The sequence below is a fragment of the Manis javanica genome, chromosome 1, assembly GCF_040802235.1.
Source record: "Manis javanica isolate MJ-LG chromosome 1, MJ_LKY, whole genome shotgun sequence".
In the NCBI taxonomy this organism is placed as follows: domain Eukaryota; kingdom Metazoa; phylum Chordata; class Mammalia; order Pholidota; family Manidae; genus Manis; species Manis javanica.
The window spans coordinates 169,226,876-169,247,112 of record NC_133156.1 but is presented as its reverse complement, the minus strand read 5'-3'; the positions used below and the strand labels follow the sequence as shown (position 1 = coordinate 169,247,112).

General features: G+C 38.6%; 1 protein-coding gene across 1 annotated transcript in view; it reads left to right on the top strand.

Annotated features, from left to right (window-relative positions):
- Positions 1–20,237, top strand: part of RMND5A (required for meiotic nuclear division 5 homolog A) — a 72,725-nt gene that overhangs the window by 7,613 nt on the left and 44,875 nt on the right. Inside the window, exon 2 of the mRNA XM_017672220.3 lies at positions 9,351–9,493. Within this exon, the coding sequence (XP_017527709.1) occupies positions 9,351–9,493 (143 nt within the window). The remainder of the gene's footprint in view (positions 1–9,350; positions 9,494–20,237) is intronic.

Sequence of the window (20,237 nt, the reverse complement as noted above, 5' to 3'; positions counted from 1 at the left end):
TAAAAAAGTTGGTTTCATCTTCAGTGTGTACTGCCTCTGGGAAAAAAATGAGTGTGTTCTATTTGTGCCTTTGCCTCCCTCCTCTGAGTAAATCTCTGTGTTGTGTAGGTGCTGTGCCCTGGGTACTGAGATAGCTAATAAGAAGCCCCAAACTTCCATAGGCCACAGTTTAGTTAGCTACTCACAGTATGAGATAATGCTTTTATTATTATTTTTTAATACCTTACCTTTTCAGGTTTCCAGTTTTTCTGTTATTTTGCGAGCATATCCATGTTCGCCTTGTCAGTGACTTCTTTAGAATCAATCTTAGACCCTTTTATCCTTTATCTCCTTTTATTCCCACCCTATATTTCTTAATATGACTAGAACATTTAATCTGTACCCTGAAAACTGCTGACACAGGCATTCGGCACTCAGTAAATGTTAATTGAATCTAAAGTCATGGTTCTCCCTTCCTATTGACTTTAGTTTTTTTTCCTGTTCTGTCTTTGCCTGGTTTCATTTTGTTTATTTTAAGGTACTAAGGGTATTTTTATTATAAGTGGCATTAAGTAGAATTTTTTCCCCATATAGCCTTCTTTTGTTTTTTGTATTTTAATTTTTTTAAACGAACTAATGTAGAATGAATTCTGGAGTACAGCTTGCTGAGGCCTGAGTTTTCATTTAGGTACAGTTAGGATTAAGTTTACTAAATGGATTTCTTTGTATTTATGTGCATCACAACTTGAGTGCCATTTTATTTTCTCCTTAACTCCCAAATTTAAGATCTCTGTTTTATGAAAGTGGAGTTAATGTCAAAGGAGCTCAAATGTAATATATGTAATATTTGTCATAAATTTGGTGGTTTAAATTTTTTCCTCTCTTCATAGTATTCATAAAAATATTATCAGGTCTTGGTGATTTCTGGGGACTCTTATTTACTTCTACCAAAATATTTTAGTCCTAGGGTAAGGTTTTCAGCCTTTTTGGAAATCTGAATAATCATCATCATAGCAAAACCTTTCTGTGTTGGACCTTACTGTTGTTTATAGAGCTCTCTCAGTTATAGTGGGTCTCAGCCTTCCTGTGTTTGACTCTTAGGCAGCATGCACTTCATAGTGTAATTGCCACCTCTAAACTAAACTGCCTTTTCAGATCAAGTTAGAACTTCTGATCATCTGATGGTGAGCAGACATATTAAGCACAACATTGTAGTGCTGCCTACCAAACAGCTGTTTTAGTTTTAGCAGCATGTCTTTAAAAGCATGTGTGCAATTATTTGAGGTCTTTTCCCTTTGCCATAAAAAGAAGTGGCAACAAAATTGAAAAATGCAAACACTGAGTAGGGATGAGAAACATAGTTTTCAATGTTAATATTTTTGTCTTGATTGTATTAGATCGCCCAAAATGACGAGTAAATCTTGTCACAGAGGTAGATGGTGAACACATGGTTGTCTTAAGCCATGTGATTAGTAATGAAGAACAATAAACAAATACATATACAAAATGATAGAACTGTATTGGAAATTATTTATAAAACCAAGGTATAATTAGGAGTTTTATAAGTTTGCTTTGTGGAAACCAGGCACCCATTTTAACATGTAAGTTCTACCTTCCTACATTCTAACTTGGGGTACCCTTTTATAGAAAGTTGAGATATATTCATTGATAAACTGGGATAATTTTCTTTCACAAACAAGGAAATTGTGGCTCAAAACACAAGCCTGTGAATTATTATTTCAAGTCTTTACCTACATGTTTAAGATATTTTTGGGGTTGGGGGTAGTTCTTATTTAGAAAAGAGAAGAAACTTATTTCTCAGGGAGTGGGCGGGCTCTATTTTGTGAATGTTTTATTTGAAAATTTGTGTATATTGATTATTTGTTTGGTATTTGGAAAACCGGCTACAGTGCTATTGTGTAGTATGCACTGAACATCCTGTAGGAGGATCAGTGAGCTGCTGGATGTGAAACCGCTGGCAGTTTCAGAAGGTGTTGGTTCAGGGTGCATTGGTAGTGCCAGAGTCTCCAGTGCTGGATTTGAATTTAAGAATATGCAATAGAGAATTTATTATTTTTCTATTCATTCAGTAGATAGTTACTGAATGCCTCAGATGTGCCAGTTACCATGCTAAACTGGAGATTAAACAATCGTGTTTCCTATTTCAAGTAATTTTATGGTATTAATAGACAAATACTTACAGTGAAGTGTGAAACCCTAATAGGGAAGTACAGGTTACGGTGGAAACAGAGTTTTCTAATTTATTGTTTCTGTGAAACTCATGGACGTAAATCCTGAAATGTCTAGACAGTGAAGCCCAAGGGCAGAGCTTGAAGTCAGCTGGGTTCTATAAAAAACAAAGTAGGAGTTAACTCCAGTATGTTTAGTTTAGTTTGACAGATATGTGATTTTGGAGGAGACTGTGACTATTCCAGTTTCTGGGAATACCACACTTAAAATGTATGTTGATTCTTTGCTTGGATTAAAAATCTCTTGTTGACATGCTAATTACTTTATCTGTTGAATCAAGTCATATTAAAAGTGACCATAAAAGTACTTTTGTGGTACAGTCACTTTGAAAGGCAGTTTGGCAATTTAAAGAACTAAATGTTACTTTTGCTCTAAGATACAGCAGTCATTTTCCTTTTATTTACCCAGAGGAGTTGGTAACTTCGGTCCACACAAAACCCGCACATGGTTATTTGTAGCAGCTGTATTCATAACTGCCAAAACTGGGAAGCAACCAAGATTTATGTCCTTCAGTAGGTGAATGGATAAATAAAGGTGGTACACTAAGAAAATGGAATATTATTCAGTGCTAAAAAACAAGTTATCAAGCCATGAAAAGACTTGGAAAAACCTTAAATGCATACTACTGAGTGAAAGAAGCCAGCCTGAAAGGCTCCCTTGTTCTATGATTCCAACTATATGACATTCAAAGAAAAGCAAAACCATGGTGACACAAAGATCGGTTGTTGGCCAGGGATGGGGTGGAGGAGAGAGATGAATAGGCAGAGCACAGAGGACTTTCAGCACAGTGAAAATACTCTGTGTGATATTATGATGGATATATTATGTATCCCTTTGTACATTTGCCAAAACTGACAGAAGGTGCAACACCAAGAGTGAACCCTAAGGGAACTGTGGACTTTGAGTGATTATGATGTGTCAGTGCAGATTCATCCTTGGTTAAAAAAACCAAAACAAACATCCCCCCAAATCAAAGTGCCATTCAGATGGGTAATGTGATGTTGGTAATGGGGAGACTATGCCCGTGGTGGGGCAAGGTTATATATATGGAAATCTCTGTACTTCCTTCTCAATTTGTTGTAAACCAAAAACTGCTCTTAAAAAATAAAGTCTTATAAGAAAAAGCACTTGTGGTGTCTGAAAGTGATGAGCACTGTCTCAGAATTGTGTCTTTCCTGCCTGTGTATGGGGCCTGAGTCCAGGGAGGTTTATTGTAATGAAGGACGCAGTTGGCACAAGACTTCATCCTGGGTATAAAAAGTGACCACCACCGTGGCCAACCTGGATGCCAGCATCCACCGTCAGGTCTAGTTTAGTTCTGTATGGTAAAGATGGCTGTCACAGCACCTCCTCAGCTTTACTTCTAGGAACTGAATCTTACTAGATTTCTTTCTCAGAAAGGTTCTCCGAGAAGCAGGTTTTGTTTTAAGACCCTTTAGGAGTTAGAAGTTTGGTCTCAGTCAGTTTGGTTATTACAGTGATTTTCAAACCTGTGTTCGCCTTTGGCTGCTTTCCACTAAATCCATTTGAAAATGCATTAGTGGAATCTTTCTCTCTGCATAGACAGGGCTTTCCCAGGGTTCTTTTTTGGATTAGTTCATTCTACTTTTCTTGTGTTTCCAAATACTTTGTAGAAACTATTTTTCCTTGGGGCATACAGAGAACTCTTGGTATTAATTCATTGACCTTATATTACTAGTATCTATAGTTTATAAACTTGAAAATCAAAAAGAGACTTGTATGTGGTATAGGCAGAGGAGGAGCTAACTAACAGCAGCACCAAATTCCAGATATCTGAGTTGCTAAGATTTGAAAATATCAATGGATTTCAAGGTTGGGGCACACAAGTTCTGTTGGTAGATTCCAGGTGACCTCTTTCCTGCTTGGTCTCTGCTTTTTTTGTTCTTTAGCCCTTTGTTTGCTTTGTTGTCTATTGACTGTAGAAACAAACAGGTCTGGATGCATAGGAGTTATGCTTGCATTTTTCAGTTTTTAAATATTGAGATAACAGTTTACATAATGTAGAAGTCACTCTTTAAAAGGGTGTAATTCACTAGTTTTTAGTGTATTTAGTTGCTCAGCCACAACCATGATCTAATTACAGAATATTTTTCTCTCTCCTAAAAGAAATATCATATTCATTAACAGTCATTGTTCTATTCTGCCCTTCCTCCAGGGCCTGACAACCATGAATCTGCTTCTGTCTTTAGGTTTGCCTCTTCTGGATATTACATATAGATAGAATCACACAATATGTGACCTTTGTGTCTGGCATATTTCACTTAACAATGTTTTCCAGGTTCATTCATGTTGTAGCATATATCAGTGCTTCATTACTTTTTATGGCCAGATAATATTCCATTGTATGGATATTATTTTGTCCCCATTTCGTTTATCCAGTCATCACTTGGACATTTGGATTGTTTCCACTTTTTGGCTATTATGTGTAATGCTGCTGTGAACATTCATGTACAAGTTTGTGTGTGGACATAGATTTTCATTTCTCTTGGTTACATGCCTAGAGTGGAATTCCTGGGTCATTCTGTTTAACTTTCTCAGGAATTGTCAAACTGTCTTCTGCAGTGGTGATTTTGCATTCCACCAGCAATACGTGAGCGTTCTGAATTCTCCATATCCTCCCCAGCACTTCTTGTCCATTTTTTTCATTAATAGCCATCTCAGTGCATATCGCAGTTTCTCATTATAGTTTTGATTGGCCTTTCCATATTGACTAATGATGTTGAGCATCTTTTCCTGTACTCTGGGGTTATTTGTATATCTTCTTTGAAAAAATGTCTATTCATATCCTTTGCCCATTTTTAAATTAGGTTGTTTGTCTTATTGTTGAATTGTAAAAATCTTTGTACATTCAGGATACTAGAGCCTCATCTGATAGATGATTTGCAAATATTTTTTTCCCTTCTGTGGGTTGTCTTTTCACTTTCTTGGTATTTGAAGCACAAAAGTTTTTGTTTTGATTAAATCCAATTTAGTTATTTTTTCTTTGGCTACTTGTGTTTCTGCTGTCATATCTAAGAAACCATTGTTCAATTCATGTTGAAGAATACACCCATTTTTTCCCAAGTATTTGATAGTTTCAGCTCTTTAAGTCTTGATTCCATTTTGAGTTAATTTTTGCATAAGGGATGATTATTTTGCACGTGGGTATCTGTTTATCCCAGTACTGTTTGTCAAATATGACTTTTTAAACTATCCTTTTCCCTTGCTTTATTTTCTATCTATCCAAGTACATTACTGATGCCTGCGAATGTGCAAGGCATATGATAATATACAGCTTACTGTGAGAACCTGTCTTCTCTTAGGGCCTTATATCTAGTTGATACTAATGATGATTTAAATACATGAAATTGTTAAACGGCATATGATTCAGTGCTAGAGGAGTGGTGGAGAGAACAGAATTCAATAGAAATTGAGAAGACTAAGGAAGTCTGTGGGCAGAGAGGTTCATGGAAGAGATAAAAGCCACTGAGGTGTTAGGTATGGTTATATATGGAAGGATAAGAAATGGCCAGAGAGCAGCTGCTGAAACAGATTTTTTTTGGTGCAGAGCATGTATGAAACATCTTTTAGACTAAGATTTTGAAAATTTTCTGAATTACCAAGCCTTCTCTTAGCCTAAATTATGTTACTGGAGTTTGGAAGCACCAGGTAAATACTTCATGCAATCGTATGTAGAGATGAGGGCAGTTTCTATATTGGCCACCCCATATGGGTTTGCCTATCTTTTTAAGTTCTCTCAGTGGTTGTCACTAAACCAGACTTACTATACTCCCTTTTTGCAGTCCCTACAGCCTTCTAGATTTCTTTTCTTGGAACTGTAGAGAAACTGTTCTTGTCACGGTCACTGATAACTCCACATTGCAAATCCAATGGTCACTTCTCAGTCTACGTCTTACTTGATTCAGCAGCAGTTTCAATATAGTTGTCTATTTCCTCCGCCTTGACACATTTTCTTCAGTTGGCTTCCCCAACCACCATGCTTTTTTAATTTCACTCATCACAGTTAGTGTTTCTGTAGTCTTTTTTAGTCTCCTTTCCATTTCCACTTCTCAGTTTCATAACTTTGAGTTCCTGACTCTCCTTTTACCACTTTGCACCACTTTGTGTTTGCAGTGACTCTCTTGGTGATTTCATTTAGTCTCATGACTTCAAGTATCATCAATGTGCCAGTGACTCACAAATTGTATATGCAGCCCTGACCTTGCTCTTGAACTCCAAGTTTATAAATCCAACTCACTCCACGTACGCACTGTGGTGATTGTTCAGTATGTCAAATTTAACAAGCCCAAAACTGACTCTTATTTCTGTCCCTTTCCCTCATACCTGCTTAGCCTTTAATCTTTTTTCTTTTAATTGAAGACCACTCCATCTTTCTAGTTGACTCAGTCTAAAAATGTAGGAGTTCTTTTCTCTCATATGCAGTGAGGAAATCCTGTTGGCCTTACCCTCAGCATATATCCAGGATCCAAATACTTCTCACAATCTCCACATCTGCCTAACCACTGGGATGAGCCAGAGTCATCTCTTCTTAGATTGCTCTACAATCTCCTAACTTACCTTCCTGCTTCTGTTCTTAAACTCCTATCGTTAGCTAGAAGGACCATATTAAAATGTAATGTCAGTTTATATACCTGCTCTGCTCAGAACCTTGCAGTAGATAACCCTTTCACTCAAAGTAAAAGCCAAAGTCTTGCCAGAAAGGCCCCACAAGACCAGAACCCCCATTATATCTTGGACTGTTTTCCTTTGACAGAAATATACGTTAACCACACTGCCCTCTGCTATTTCTTGAATAGTCTAGGTATATTTCTGCAATAGAGCTTTGTCCCCTCAGCCTGGAATGCTTTCCCCTGGAGGGGAAGAAAAATAATTTTCCCTCTACCTTTGTGAATTCTGGACTGAGACCTCTATAATGAAAGACAAGGGAAAAGCAGTTTATTAACATGTGTACCTCATCTATACATGGCAGATTCCCAGGGGAAAATGAGAAACTCTCAAAGAGGTAACTTAGAATTCAACCTTAACTACCATCTTCAGCTAAGGATGGAAGAAAGGTATGGGGAGGCCAGTAGGAGGAGATTACCAGGAAAAGCACAGTAATCAACAAGAGAAAGGTTTGTTATACAGATCTAAGGCTGAACCTTCTCCATTGATAAAAAGTTTTCTGTGATTTAGAGTCACCCTTCTCTTCCTGATGTGGAGAGGGAGGCACCCTTATAAATGGAGATTTCTCTTATAAATGTATATTTCCCTTACAAAAGGTTAACTTCTCTGTTTTCAGAGTTTCTCCTGTGTCTATTTCTCAAAACAATCAGTTCAAAATAATCTTTATGACAAAGCAGCATATTTTGGGGTGGCATATTCTGCTACTCTTTATGCCCAAGGTGGTGGCCACATGGCTGATTCTCACTTCCCTCAAGTCTTTTCTCAGATGTCACTATCTCGGTAAGGCCTACTATGTCCACCCTGTTTAAGATTGCAGTTGCTTTAACCCATATAGACTCCCCATCAACTTACTCTACTTGCAGCATGTACCGTCTTTTTGTCAAACTGTATAATTGACTTATTTTGTGTATTTGTTTATCTTATAAAAAATTAAGTTTTAGGGCAGGGATTTTGGTGGTTTTGTTTCACTGCTGTACCTGTTATACACTGAGTGCTCAGTTAAGTATTTGCTGAATGAATGAACTTCCTAGGGCTTACTGTACTTTGGGCTTGTTCAAATCTTGGGCCCCATCCCAGACCTCCTGAATTAGAAACTCTTGAGATGGGGGTTCAACTCTGTAGTTTTAACCAGGCCTCCAGGTGATTCTGATGTAACTTAAAGTTTAAGAACCACTGTTATATCAACATGTATAGGATTTTAGCCAGGCCTGTTGCTTATAGGTGGGATATGTAGCTCTATACAAAGTAACTGATAAATATAACTGAATTTGTTCTCTTTCTCTCATTTCCTCCCCTTTTCCTGAGGAGCTAGCACAGGGAAATAGGATATAAACTGTAGTAACTTTCAGTTGATCTATCATGTGTGTCAAGGGTCCCCAAGACCACATTTAGGCTCCATTAATCACTAGGAGTACATGCAGGACTCAGCATATAGTCACACTCATGGCTAAGATTTATTACAGCAAAAGAGTACAGAGTAAAGTCAGCCCAAGGGAAAAGGCATATGGGGATAAATCTAGAAGAAACCAGGAGTAAGCTTCCAAGAGTCCTTTCCCAGTGGAGGCAACATGGGACATGTTTAATTCCTCCAGCATCAAATTATAACAAGTATGAAGTGTTGTCTACCAGGGAAGCACATTGGAGACCTAATTCTTGGGGTGTTGATTGGGAATTGGTCATATAGGCACTCTGCCTAGCACATACTAATAATTCCAGATTCCCAGAAGAAAGGCAGTTCAGCATAAACCACATTATACAGGCAGTTTAGGCACAGTGAGGCCTTGTTACCAGTTAGGCTGGTGGAGCCCCTCTGAAATCCAAGTTCCAGATCACAGCCAAGGGTCAGCATTGCCAGCAGGGACCTTGGCTAGGATTTGGGAACTTGGGTTTTGGGACAGTTCATACCACCCTGATGGTTAAGAATGGCTCACTGTTGTGTACAGGTGGGGGTGGGGGGGAAATGTTAACTCCTGTCTTCTGTGTTCTTTTATGGTGGTATCCAAAGAAGTGTGTGTGTTTTTACTTTATATGGAATATGAAGCATTAGACTAAATAATCTCTTAAGGAAATTTAGCAACAAAATGTTTTGAGAATAACTCGAACAGTTTAAGTGGATTGAATAAGTGAGTTTATTCACTTCAACATATTTCTTGAAAAATGCCTTGCCCCAGTATTTAGTCAGTGCTGATTTTAGTGGTTGACTTCATAGTGAAATTTTCTTATTTATTCCAAAAAATAAAAAAAGATTAAAATAACTTTCTTAGTATATACTTAAAAATATTATCTATCTATGAATGTGACCGTCTGCCTCAAAGTAGACACTGATTTTTCTTCACATTTCTTCCATCTTTTCATGTTGCAAAGGGCCTATTTGAAGCTTTTCATCTTTGGGTTTGCCTTTGTGAATAACCAGTTTTTTCTTTCTTTTTTTATAGGCCAGGATGCTGAATTATCAGGGACACTTTCACTTGTTTTGACACAGTGCTGTAAAAGAATAAAGGATACTGTTCAGAAATTGGCCTCAGACCACAAAGACATCCACAGCAGTGTTTCTCGAGTTGGAAAAGCCATTGATAAGGTATGGTGTCAAAGGAAGTTTTGTATTTTTTAGCTTCATCCTTCATCTCCTGTCTCTGCTTTTATAACATAAGCTTACTTGAATTATTTCTGTTGTTTTTATCCTTGATTTTAGTGACTTTGGCATATATGGTTTTATTATGTCATTTTTAAAGTTCCTTATTGCTATTATAGGAATACATTAAGGGATATCGTGGGTTTGGTTTTATTTCCCAAAATAAAGGGAATGTTGTAATAAAGCAAGTCAAGTTTTTTGATTTCCCAGTGCATGTTAAAGTTATGATTACACTATACTGTAGTCTACTAAGTGTGCAATAACATTATGTCTAAAACAAATGTGCATACCTTAATTATAAATAGTTTTTTCTCTTTTAGTCATTTACTTTGTATATTGAAACATTCATATAACATAAAATTTCACACAACATAACATAAAAATTCTTAGTTTTAAAGAATATAGCTCACTGATTTTAGTGTATTCACAATGTCATGCAACCATCACCACTAATTCCAGAACATTTCCATCATTCCAAAAAGAAGCCCTGTTAGCAGGCCCTTCCATTTCTTGCCCGCTCTCCCACCACCGCAAGTCCAAGGCAACCCAGTCACTAATCTATTTTCCTTTTTTTTTTTTTTTTTTTTTTCCGCTCCTTTATCCCCTCTGCTCCACTTCACCCCCACCCTTGGTAACCTAACCACTAGTCACTTCTCCCTCACCCTTGGTAACCTAACCACTAGTCACTTCTCAGTGTCCATAAGTCAACTGCTGTTTTGTTCTTCTGTTTTTATAGTCCGCAAATAAGTGTTATCGTATGGTATTTGTCTTTCTCCGCCTGGCTTATTTCATTGAACATAGTACCCTCTATCTAGATCTGTCCATGTTGTTGCAAATGGCAGGATTTCTTTTATTTTCTTTCTTTCTTTTTTCTTTTGGTATCATTAATCTACAATTATGTGAGGATTATGTTTACTACATTCCCCCCATCACAAGTCCGCCCCACAAACCCCATTACAGTCACTGTCCATCAGTGCAGTAAGAGGCTGTAGAATCACTACTTGTCTTCTCTGTGATGCACAGCCCTCCCTGTGCCCCACACACACATTGTACATGCTAATCATAATGTCCCCTTTCTTTTTCCCCCCTCTTATCCCTCCCTTCCCACCCATCCTCTCCAGTCCCTTTCCCTTTGGTAACTGTTAGTCCATTCTTAGGTTCTGTGATTCTGCTGCTGTTTTGTTCCTTCAGTTTTTTCTTTGTTCTTATACTCCACATATGAATGAAATCATTTGGTATTTGTCGTTCTCCACCTGGCTTATTTCACTGAGCATAATACTCTCTAGCTCCATCCATGTTGCAAAGATAGGATTTGTTTTCTTCTTATGGCTGAGTAATATTCCATTGTGTATATGTACCACATCTTCTTTATCCATTCATCTACTGATAGACACTTAGGTTGCTTCCATCTCTTAGCTATTGTAAATAGTGCTGCGATAAACACAGGGGTGCATCTGTCTTTTTCAAACTGGGCTACTGCATTCTTAGGGTAAATTCCTAGGAGTGGAATTCCTAGGTCAAATGGTATTTCTATTTTGAGCTTTTTGAGGAACCTCCATACTGCTTTCCACAATGGTTGAACTAGTTTACATTCCCACCAACAGTGTAGGAGGGTTCCCCTTTCTCCACAACCTCGCCAACATTTGTTGTTGTTTGTCTTTTGGATGGTGGCGATCCTTACTGGTGTGAGGTGATATCTCATTGTGGTTTTAATTTGTATTTCTCTGATGATTAGCAATGTGGAGCATCTTTTCATGTGCCTGTTGGCCATCTGAATTTCTTATTTGGAGAACTGTCTGTTCAGCTCCTCTGCCCATTTTTAATTTGGATCATTTGCTTTTTGTTTGTTGAGGTGCGTGAGCTCTTTATACATTTTGGATGTCAACCCTTTATCGGACCTGTCATTTATGAATATATTCTCCCATACTGTAGAATGCCTTTTTGTTCTATTGGTGGTGTCCTTTGCTGTACAGAAGCTTTTTAGCTTGATATAGTCCCACTTGTTCATTTTTGCTTTTGTTTCCCTTGCCTGGGGAGATATGTTCATGAAGAAGTCGCTCATGTTTATGTCCAAGAGATTTTTGCCTATCTTTTTTTCTAAGAGTTTTATGGTTTCATGACTTAACATTCAGGTCTATGATCCATTTCGAATTTACTTTTGTGCATGGGGTTAGACAGTGATCCAGTTTCATTCTCTTCCATGTAGCTGTCCGGTTTTGCCAACACCATCTGTTGAAGAGAGTGTCATTTCCCTATTGTATGTCCATGGCTCCTTTATCATATATTACTTGATCATATATGTTTGGGCTAATATCTGAACTCTCTATTCTGTTCCACTGGTCTGTGGCTCTGTTCTTGTGCCAGTACCAAATTGTCTTCATTACTGTGGCTTTGTAGTAGAGCTTGAAGTTGGGGAGCGAGATCCCCCCCACTTTATTCTTCCTTCTCAGGATTGCTTTGGCTATTTGGGGTCTTTGGTGGTTCCATATGAATCTTTGAACTATTTGTTCCAGTTCATTGAAGAATGCTGTTGGTAATTTGATAGGGATTGCATTGAATCTGTATATTGCTTTGGGCAGGATGGCCATTTTGACGATATTAATTCTTTCTAGCCATGAGCATGGGATGAGTTTCCATTTGTTAGTGTCCCCTTTAATTTCTCTTAAGAGTGACTTGTAGTTTTCAGGGTATAGGTCTTTCACTTCTTTGGTTAGGTTTATTCCTAGGTATTTTATTCTTTTTGATGCAATTGTGAATGGAATTGTTTTCCTGATTTCTCTTTCTTCTGGTTCGTCGTTAGTATATAGGAAAGCCACAGATTTCTGTGTATTAATTTTGTGTCCTGCAACTTTGCTGAATTCAGGTTTTAGTTCTAGTAGTTTTGGAGTGCAGTCTTTAGGGTTTTTTATGTACAATATCATGTCATCTGCAAATAGAGACAGTTTGATTTCTTCGTTACCAGTCTGGATTCCTTGTATTTCTTTGTTTTGTCTAATTGCCCTGAATAAGACCTCCAGTACTATGTTGAATAACAGTGGGGAGAGTGGGCATCCCTGTCTTGTTCCCGATCTCAGAGGAAAAGCTTTCAGCTTCTCACTGTTCAGTATGATGTTGGCTGTGGGTTTTTCATATATGGCCCTTATTTTGTTGAGGTACTTGCCCTCTATACCCATTTTGCTGAGAGTTTTTGTCATGAATGGATGTTGAATTTTGTCGAATGCTGTTTCAGCGTCTATGGAGATGATCATGTGGTTTTTGTCTTTCTTTTTGTTTATGTGGTGGATGATGTTGATGGATTTTTGAATGTTGTACCATCCTTGCATCCCTGAGATGAATCCCACTTGGTCATGGTGTATGATCCTCTTGATGTATTTTTGAATTCAGTTTGCTAATATTTTGTTGAGTATTTTTGCATCTACATTCATCAGTGATATTGGTCTGTATTTTTCTTTCATCTTGGGGTCTTTGCCTGGTTTTGGTATTAGGGTGATAATGGCTTCATAGAATGAGTCTGGAAGTATCCCCTCCTCTTCTATTTTTTGGAAAACTTTAAGGAGAATGGGTATTATGTCTTCTCTGTATGTCTGATAAAATTCCAAGGTAAATCCATCTGTCCTGGGGGTTTTGCTCTTGGGTAATTTTTTGATTACCGCTTCAATTTCGTTGCTGGTATAATTTGTCTGTTTAGGTTTTGTGTTTCTTCCTTGGTCAGTCTTGGAAGGTTGTATTTTTCTAGGAAGTTGTGCATTTCTTCTAGGTTTTCCAGCTTCTTAGCATATAGTTTTTTGTAGTATTCTCTGATAATTCTTTTTATTTCTGTTGGGTCTGTCATGATTTTTCCTTTCTCATTTCTGATTCTGTTGATGTGTATAGATTTTTTTCTTTTAATAAGTCTGGCTAGGGGTTATCTATTCTGTTTATTTTCTCAAAAGAACCAGCTCTTGGTTTCATTGATTTTTTTCTTTTATTCTTCTCAATTTTATTTATTTCTTTTCTGATCTTTATTATGTCCCTCTTTCTGCTGACTTTAGGCCTCATTTTTTCTTCTTTTACCAATTTGGATAACTGTGTCTTTAGACTATTCATTTGGGATTGTTCTTCCTTCTTTAAATATGCCTGGATTGCTATATACTTTTGTCTTAAGACTGCTTTCGCTGCATCCCACAGAAGTCGGGACTTTGTCTTGTTGCTGTCATTTGTTTCCATATGTTGCTTGATCTCTTTTCATTTGGTTGTTGATCCATTGATTATTTAAGAGCATGTTGTTAAGCCTCCATGTGTGAGCCTTTTTGCTTTCTTTGTACAATTTATTTCTAGTTTTATACCTTTGTGGTCTGTGAAGTTGGTTGGTAGAATTTCAATCTTTTTTAATTTACTGAGGCTCTTTTTGTGGCATAGTATTTGGTCTATTTTGGAGAATGTTCCATGTGCACTTGAGAAGAATGTGTATCCTGTTGCTTTTGCATGTAGAGTTCTATAGATATCTATTATGTCCATCTGCTCTAGTGTGTTGTTCAGTGCCTCTGTGTCCTTACTTATATTCTGTCTGGTGGATCTATCCTTTGTGGTGAGTGGTGTGTTGAAGTCTCCTAAAATGAATGCATTGCATTCTATTTCCTCCTTTAATTCTGTTAGTATTTGTTTCAAATATGTTGGTGCTCCTGTGTTGGGTGCATATATATTTATAATGGTTATATCCTCTTGTTGGATTGACCCCTTTATCATTATATAATGTCCTTCTTTATCTCTTGTGACTTTCTTTGTTTCAAAGTCTATTTTATCTGATACTAGTACTGTAACACCTGCTTTTTTCTCCTTGTTGTTTGTATGAAATATCTTTTTCCATCCTTTGACTTTTAGTCTGTGCATGTCTTTGGGTTTGAGGTGAGTCTCTTGTAAGCAGCATATAGATGGGTCTTGCTTTTTTATCCATTCTATTACTCTGTGTCTTTTGATTGGTGCATTCAGTACATTTACATTTAGGGTGATTATTGAAAGATATGTACTTACTGCCATTTCAGGCTTTAGATTTGTGGTTACCAAAGGTTCAAGGTTAGCTTCTTTACTATCTTACTGTCTAACTTAACTCACTTATTAAGCTATTATAGACACTGTCTGGTGATTCTTTATTTCTCTCCCTTCTTATTCCTCTTCCTTCATTCTTTATATGTTAGGTGTTTTATTTTGTGCTCTTTTGTTTCCTTTGGCTGCTTTTGTGGGTAGTTGATTTTATTTTTTGCCTTTAGTTAGAATTTGATTGCTCTGCTTTCTTTGCTGTGATTTTATTTTTCTCATGACATCTATTTGGCCTTAGGAGTGCTCCCATCTAGAGCAGTCCCTCTAAAATACCCTGTAGAGGTGGTTTGTGGGAGGCAAATTCCCTCAACTTTTGCTTGCCTGGGAATTGTTCATATTTAAATGATAATCGTGCTGCATACAATATTCTTGGTTCAAGGCCCTTCTCTTTCATTGCATTAAATGTATCATGCCATTCTCTTCTGGCCTGTAAGGTTTCTGTTGAGAAGTCTGATGATAGCCTGATGTGTTTTCCTTTGTAGGTGACCTTTTTTCTCTCTCTGGCTGCCTTTGGTACTCTGTTCTTGTTCTTGATCTTTGCCATTTTAATTATTATGTGTCTTGGTGTTGTCCTCCTTGGGTCCCTTGTGTTGGAAGTTCTGTATGCTTATGTGGTTTGGGCGATTATTTCCTCCCCTAGTTTGGGGAAGGTTTTAGCAATTATTTCTTAAAATACAGTTTCTATCCCTTTTTCTCTGTCTTCTTCTGGTACCCCTGTAATGCGGATATTGTTCCTTTTGGATTGGTCACATAGTTCTCTTAATATGTTTCATTCCTGGAGATCCTTTTATCTCTCTCTGTGTCAGCTTCTCTGCATTCCTTTTCTCTGATTTCTATTCCATTAACAGCCTCTTGTACCTCATCCATTCTGCTTTTAAGTCCTTCCAGAGATTGTTTTATTTCTGTGTTCTCCCTCCTTACCTCGTGCATATTCCTCTGCAAGTCCATCAGCATGGTTATGACCTTTATTTTGAATTCTTTTTCAGGAATATTGTTTAAATCTATCTCCCCAGTTTCCCTCTCAGGGGAGGATGTCTGTGTGATTCTGGTCTGTATCAAATTCTTCTGCCTTTTCATGGTGATAGAGGTGATCATGGGCATTTGGTGCGTGTGTCAGCTGGGAGTATTGCCTCAGAGCTGCACTGCCATCCACGGGGTTAGGGTGCCTGGAGTTTCCCGGGATTCCCAGCTGCTGGGCTGAGTGTACCAGGATGCTTCCGTCCAGCTGTGAGGCTCCTGTCCCGTTAAGACTTTCAAAAAGCACTTGCTTTTCTTTTGTCCCAGGGGTGCCAGGTGTGGGAATTGTTCGCAGGTTTTACTGTTCCATTTCCTTTGTATCTAGCTCTCCACGCACTGTGTGTCTGTGCTCCTGGTGCAGATGACTAGGGCTGGGTATTTAGCAGTCCTGGGCTCCCACTCCTTCCCCGCTCCGACTCCTCTCCTCCCACCGGGGAGCTGGGGTGAGGGGCCCGGGCCGCGACTTGTATCTTATCCTCTTCATGAGGTGCTGGGTTCTCGCAAGTGTGGATGTAGCTTGGATGTTGTCCTGTATCTTCTGGTTTCTCTTTTAGGAATAGTTGTATTTGTTGTATTTTCAACAAATATGGTTTTGGGAGATTTCCGCTGCCCTGCTCACGCCGCCATCTTGGCTCCTCCATGTTTATGACTTTTATTTTGAAATCTTTGTCAAAAAAATTGGTGATCTCTGTTTCATTTAGCCCTCTCTCTGGGGTTCTGTGTTATAGTTTTGTTTGGATCATATCCTTCTGCCTACTCATTTTTTCAGGGTTTCTCTGTTTCTTCCTTTCTATTAGATGTCTTTGCTATGCTTTCTGGCCCTTTTCTGTTTTGTCCTCTCTTCCTCAGGTTTAGGTGGTTCTGCAGTCTTCAAATTTTCATATCTAGTAGCATTTGCTATATTTTCCTCTTTGATGTGTTTTTGAGAGGAGGTTTCCCCCTACCTTCCTGTTCCACCATCTTTAATCTATCTCAATTATAAATACTTTGTTGCTAAAAAATGCTAACCATCATCTGAGCTTTCAGGGAGTTGTACTCATTTTGCTGGTGAAGTGTGTTGCCTTGATGTTCATGGCTGCTGAAGGCTGTGGCAGTATTTTTAAAATAAGACAGCATCAAAGTTTGCTGCATCAGTTTTCCTTTCATGAATGTTTTCTTTTCTTGCAGGCAATGCTGTTTGATAACATTTTACCCATAATAGAACTTCCAAAATTGGCATCAAACCTCTCAAACCCTACTGGTGTTTTATCAACTAAGTGTATGTAATTCTCTTTGTTGTCATTTCAACAATCTTCCCAGCATCTTCACCAAGAATAGATCCATCTCAAGAAACCACTTTCTTTGCTCATCCATAAGAAGAATCTCATCTGGTCAGGTTTTTCATGAGATTTTAACAATTCAGTCCCATTTTCAGGCTCCACTTCTACTTCTAATTTTCTTGCTGTTCCCACCACATCTGTAATTACTTCCTGCTCTGAAGTCTTGGACCCCTCAAAGCCACCTTTGGGGGTTGGAATCAGCTTCTTCCAAATTCCCTTTAATGTTGATGTTTTGACTTCCTCCCATGAATCTCAAATGTGCTTAATGGCATCTGGGATGGTGAATCCTTTTCACGTTTTCAATTGACTTTGTCCAGATCCATCAGAGGAATCACGGTCTGTGGCAGCTATAGCCTTATGAAATGTATTTCTTAAATCATAAGACTTTAAAGTTGAAGTAACTGCTTGATCCATGGGCTGCAGAGTGGATTTTGTGATACAGAAACAAACAGCACACATGCAGGCATGAAAAAAAGATTAATCTTATTGTATGGGGTGACCAGGTGTTTTGTCAGGGAGGAGTAATTTTTGAAAAGTATCTTTTTTTGGGGTAGTAGGTCTCAATAGTGGTCTTAAATATTCAGTAAACCATATTGTGAACAGGCATGCTGTCACACAGGCTTTGTTGTTCTATTTCTAGGGCACAGGGAGAGTAGATAATTCTTAAGGGCCCTAGGATTTTCAGAATTGTAAATGAGCATTGGCTTCAACTTGAAGTCACCTGTATTAGTCCCTACCAAGAGAGTCAGCCTGTCCTTTGAAGCTGCTTATTGACCTTCCTCCTCTAGCTATGAAAGTCCTAGGTGGCATCTTCTTCCAATATAAGGTTGTTTTATCTATGTTGAAGTCTGTTCAGTATAGTCTTTGTCATTAATGATCTTAGCTAGATCTTCTGGATAATGTGCTGTAGCTTATACATCAGCACTTGCTGCTTCACCTTGTACTTTTGTGTTATGGAGACATAAAGGCTTCTTCCCTTAAACCTCATGAACAAACCTTTGTTAGCTTAATACTTTTCTTCCACAGCTCCTTCTCCTCTCTCATCCCTCACAGAATTGAAGAGAATTAGAACTCTGGGCTAGGCGTTGGTTTAAAGGAATGTTGTGGCTTGTTTGATCTTCTGTTCAGATCATACTTTCTCAATATCAGCAGTAAGGCTGTTTTTCCCTTATTATTCATGTGTTCACTACTAATTTCCTTTTAGAACTTTTCCATGGTGGGTAACTGGTGCAAGAGGCCTTGTTTTCTCCCGTTACGGCTTTTGACATGCCTTCCTCACTAAGCTTAAGCGTTTCTCTCATAATTTAAAATGAGAGACATGCAACTCTTCCTTTTATTTTAACACTAAGAGGCTATTACAGGGTTATTAATTGACCTAATTTCAGTATTGTCATGGTCAGAAAGAGGATAATCTGAAGAGGGAGAGAAACCAGCACATGCAGTTGATGGAGCATTCAGAGCCTATATGACATTTGTTAAATTCACTGTCTTATATGGGCACAGTTTGTGGTGCCCCAGAACTGTTAAGATAGTGACATCAAAGATCACTGATGACAGATCCACCTTAATGAATACAATAATAATGAAAAGTTTGAAATAATGGGAGGGTTACCAGAATATGACAGAGACATGAAACGAGCAAATGCTGCTGGAAAATGGCACTGATATCTTTGCAGAGTTGCCACAAACCTTCAATTTGTAAAAAGCACAGTATTAGGAGGTAAAGTAAAACAAAGTGCACTAAAACGAGGTGTGCCTGTTTTTCAAGACAAAGATAAAAACCAACCAAATAACCCTCTCTTTTTACAACCTTATGTTTATCCATTTGTTTATATGACAAAAGCTCATAGTGTCATGATAAGTAAATTTCCAAAGAGGTTTTTAACCTACTATGAGGGAGCTTGTTTAAAGAAGTAACTTTTCCTGCTTCCTGAGTAGTTCCCTGGCTGTGCCTCTGGCCCTGGTAGGGGCTGAGTAGGGTAACACCCTGCATCCATCTCCCCTGCATCCTAACTCATGTCTTTCTGTGCATGCTATGCTTTTCTCCAGTGTTGCTTTTGGTGGGAGTGATTGGGTTGGTTGCTCACCAACAAGGCCAGTCACTTGTGTTGAGACGTTTTTATTATGACATTTCTTGAATCTTTTGACTTTGTAGTTTACTTTTAAGCATTGTCATTTTTGGCACAGTGCCAGTTTTCCCTTGGTGCTCATAGTCCTTCTGGGGCCTGAAAGAAGTGTCCTGAGGTTACGTGTGATACCTCTGACTACTTCAGCTACTAAGGAGTTTGTGACTGCTTATGGACATTTTCACATATTGTAAGCTTCTGGGAGCGAGGACAAATTTGGGGAGAGCTCTTTATGGCAAGACCAATCCTTTGAGTTGCTTGGTTTGTATGCATGAGGGCGATAGCTATACCATAAATAGAAATTGATGGATTCCAGAGAGCGGCTCTAACTCATGGGCAAACCTGTTAGAAATTACCCTGTAGAGCAGGTGTATCAGAAGGCTAGATCTGAGGCAGCATGTATAGGAGGAGCACTGTATGCTTCTAAGGGGATACCATTAACCAGTAGGCATGGCTTGACAGGGCTGTGAGTGACAGGGGCTCCAGGGACTGTTTGGTAGCGTAGTTAGCAACCTTTCAGAGAGCGCTCACCACTCAGTGCTGAGGACTTTGACTCAGCGCAAGAGTCCAGAGAAGTGGTGTTGGCAGCTTCATTTCTGGAGCAGTGATGGCAGTTGCCAGCAAAGGCTGGGAAGGCAGTGAGTGGTCTCTGAAATAGCTTTGAGGTTGTGATACCTGAAAGTTCCAAGGGAGTGAACACAGCTTTAGAAGTGGCTTTGGCATCAGACTTTTTGGGGGCTATGGCATTGAATTAAACTGAAGTGATTGTTGTCAACTAGTTTAAGGCCTTATTGGAATGGTAGTGGGCACTGTAGAGATAACCTTAAATCACTGTGGGTGAGGACCTCTCTGTTCCTTGAGTGTGAAGTAACTACTGGTGGTGTTCAGGAAGCCTCAGATTCTATGGCTCTGACCAAGGCATTCTACTGATGGAATGGTTCAAACCCCAGGAGGTTCCTGGAAATACCTGCTTGGCCACCAGGGCTGCCTGCAGTTATGACAAAAGGTGGGGACAGCATGACCAGAAAATGCTGTGTCAGTGAGAAGAGCTGAAGCTTCTGAAGCAGCCAATCAGTAAAGTCAGAGAGATCCCAGATTCACACAATTGTGCCTAAAGGGTATGGACTGCTGACCACCAGGATCTGGAGCATT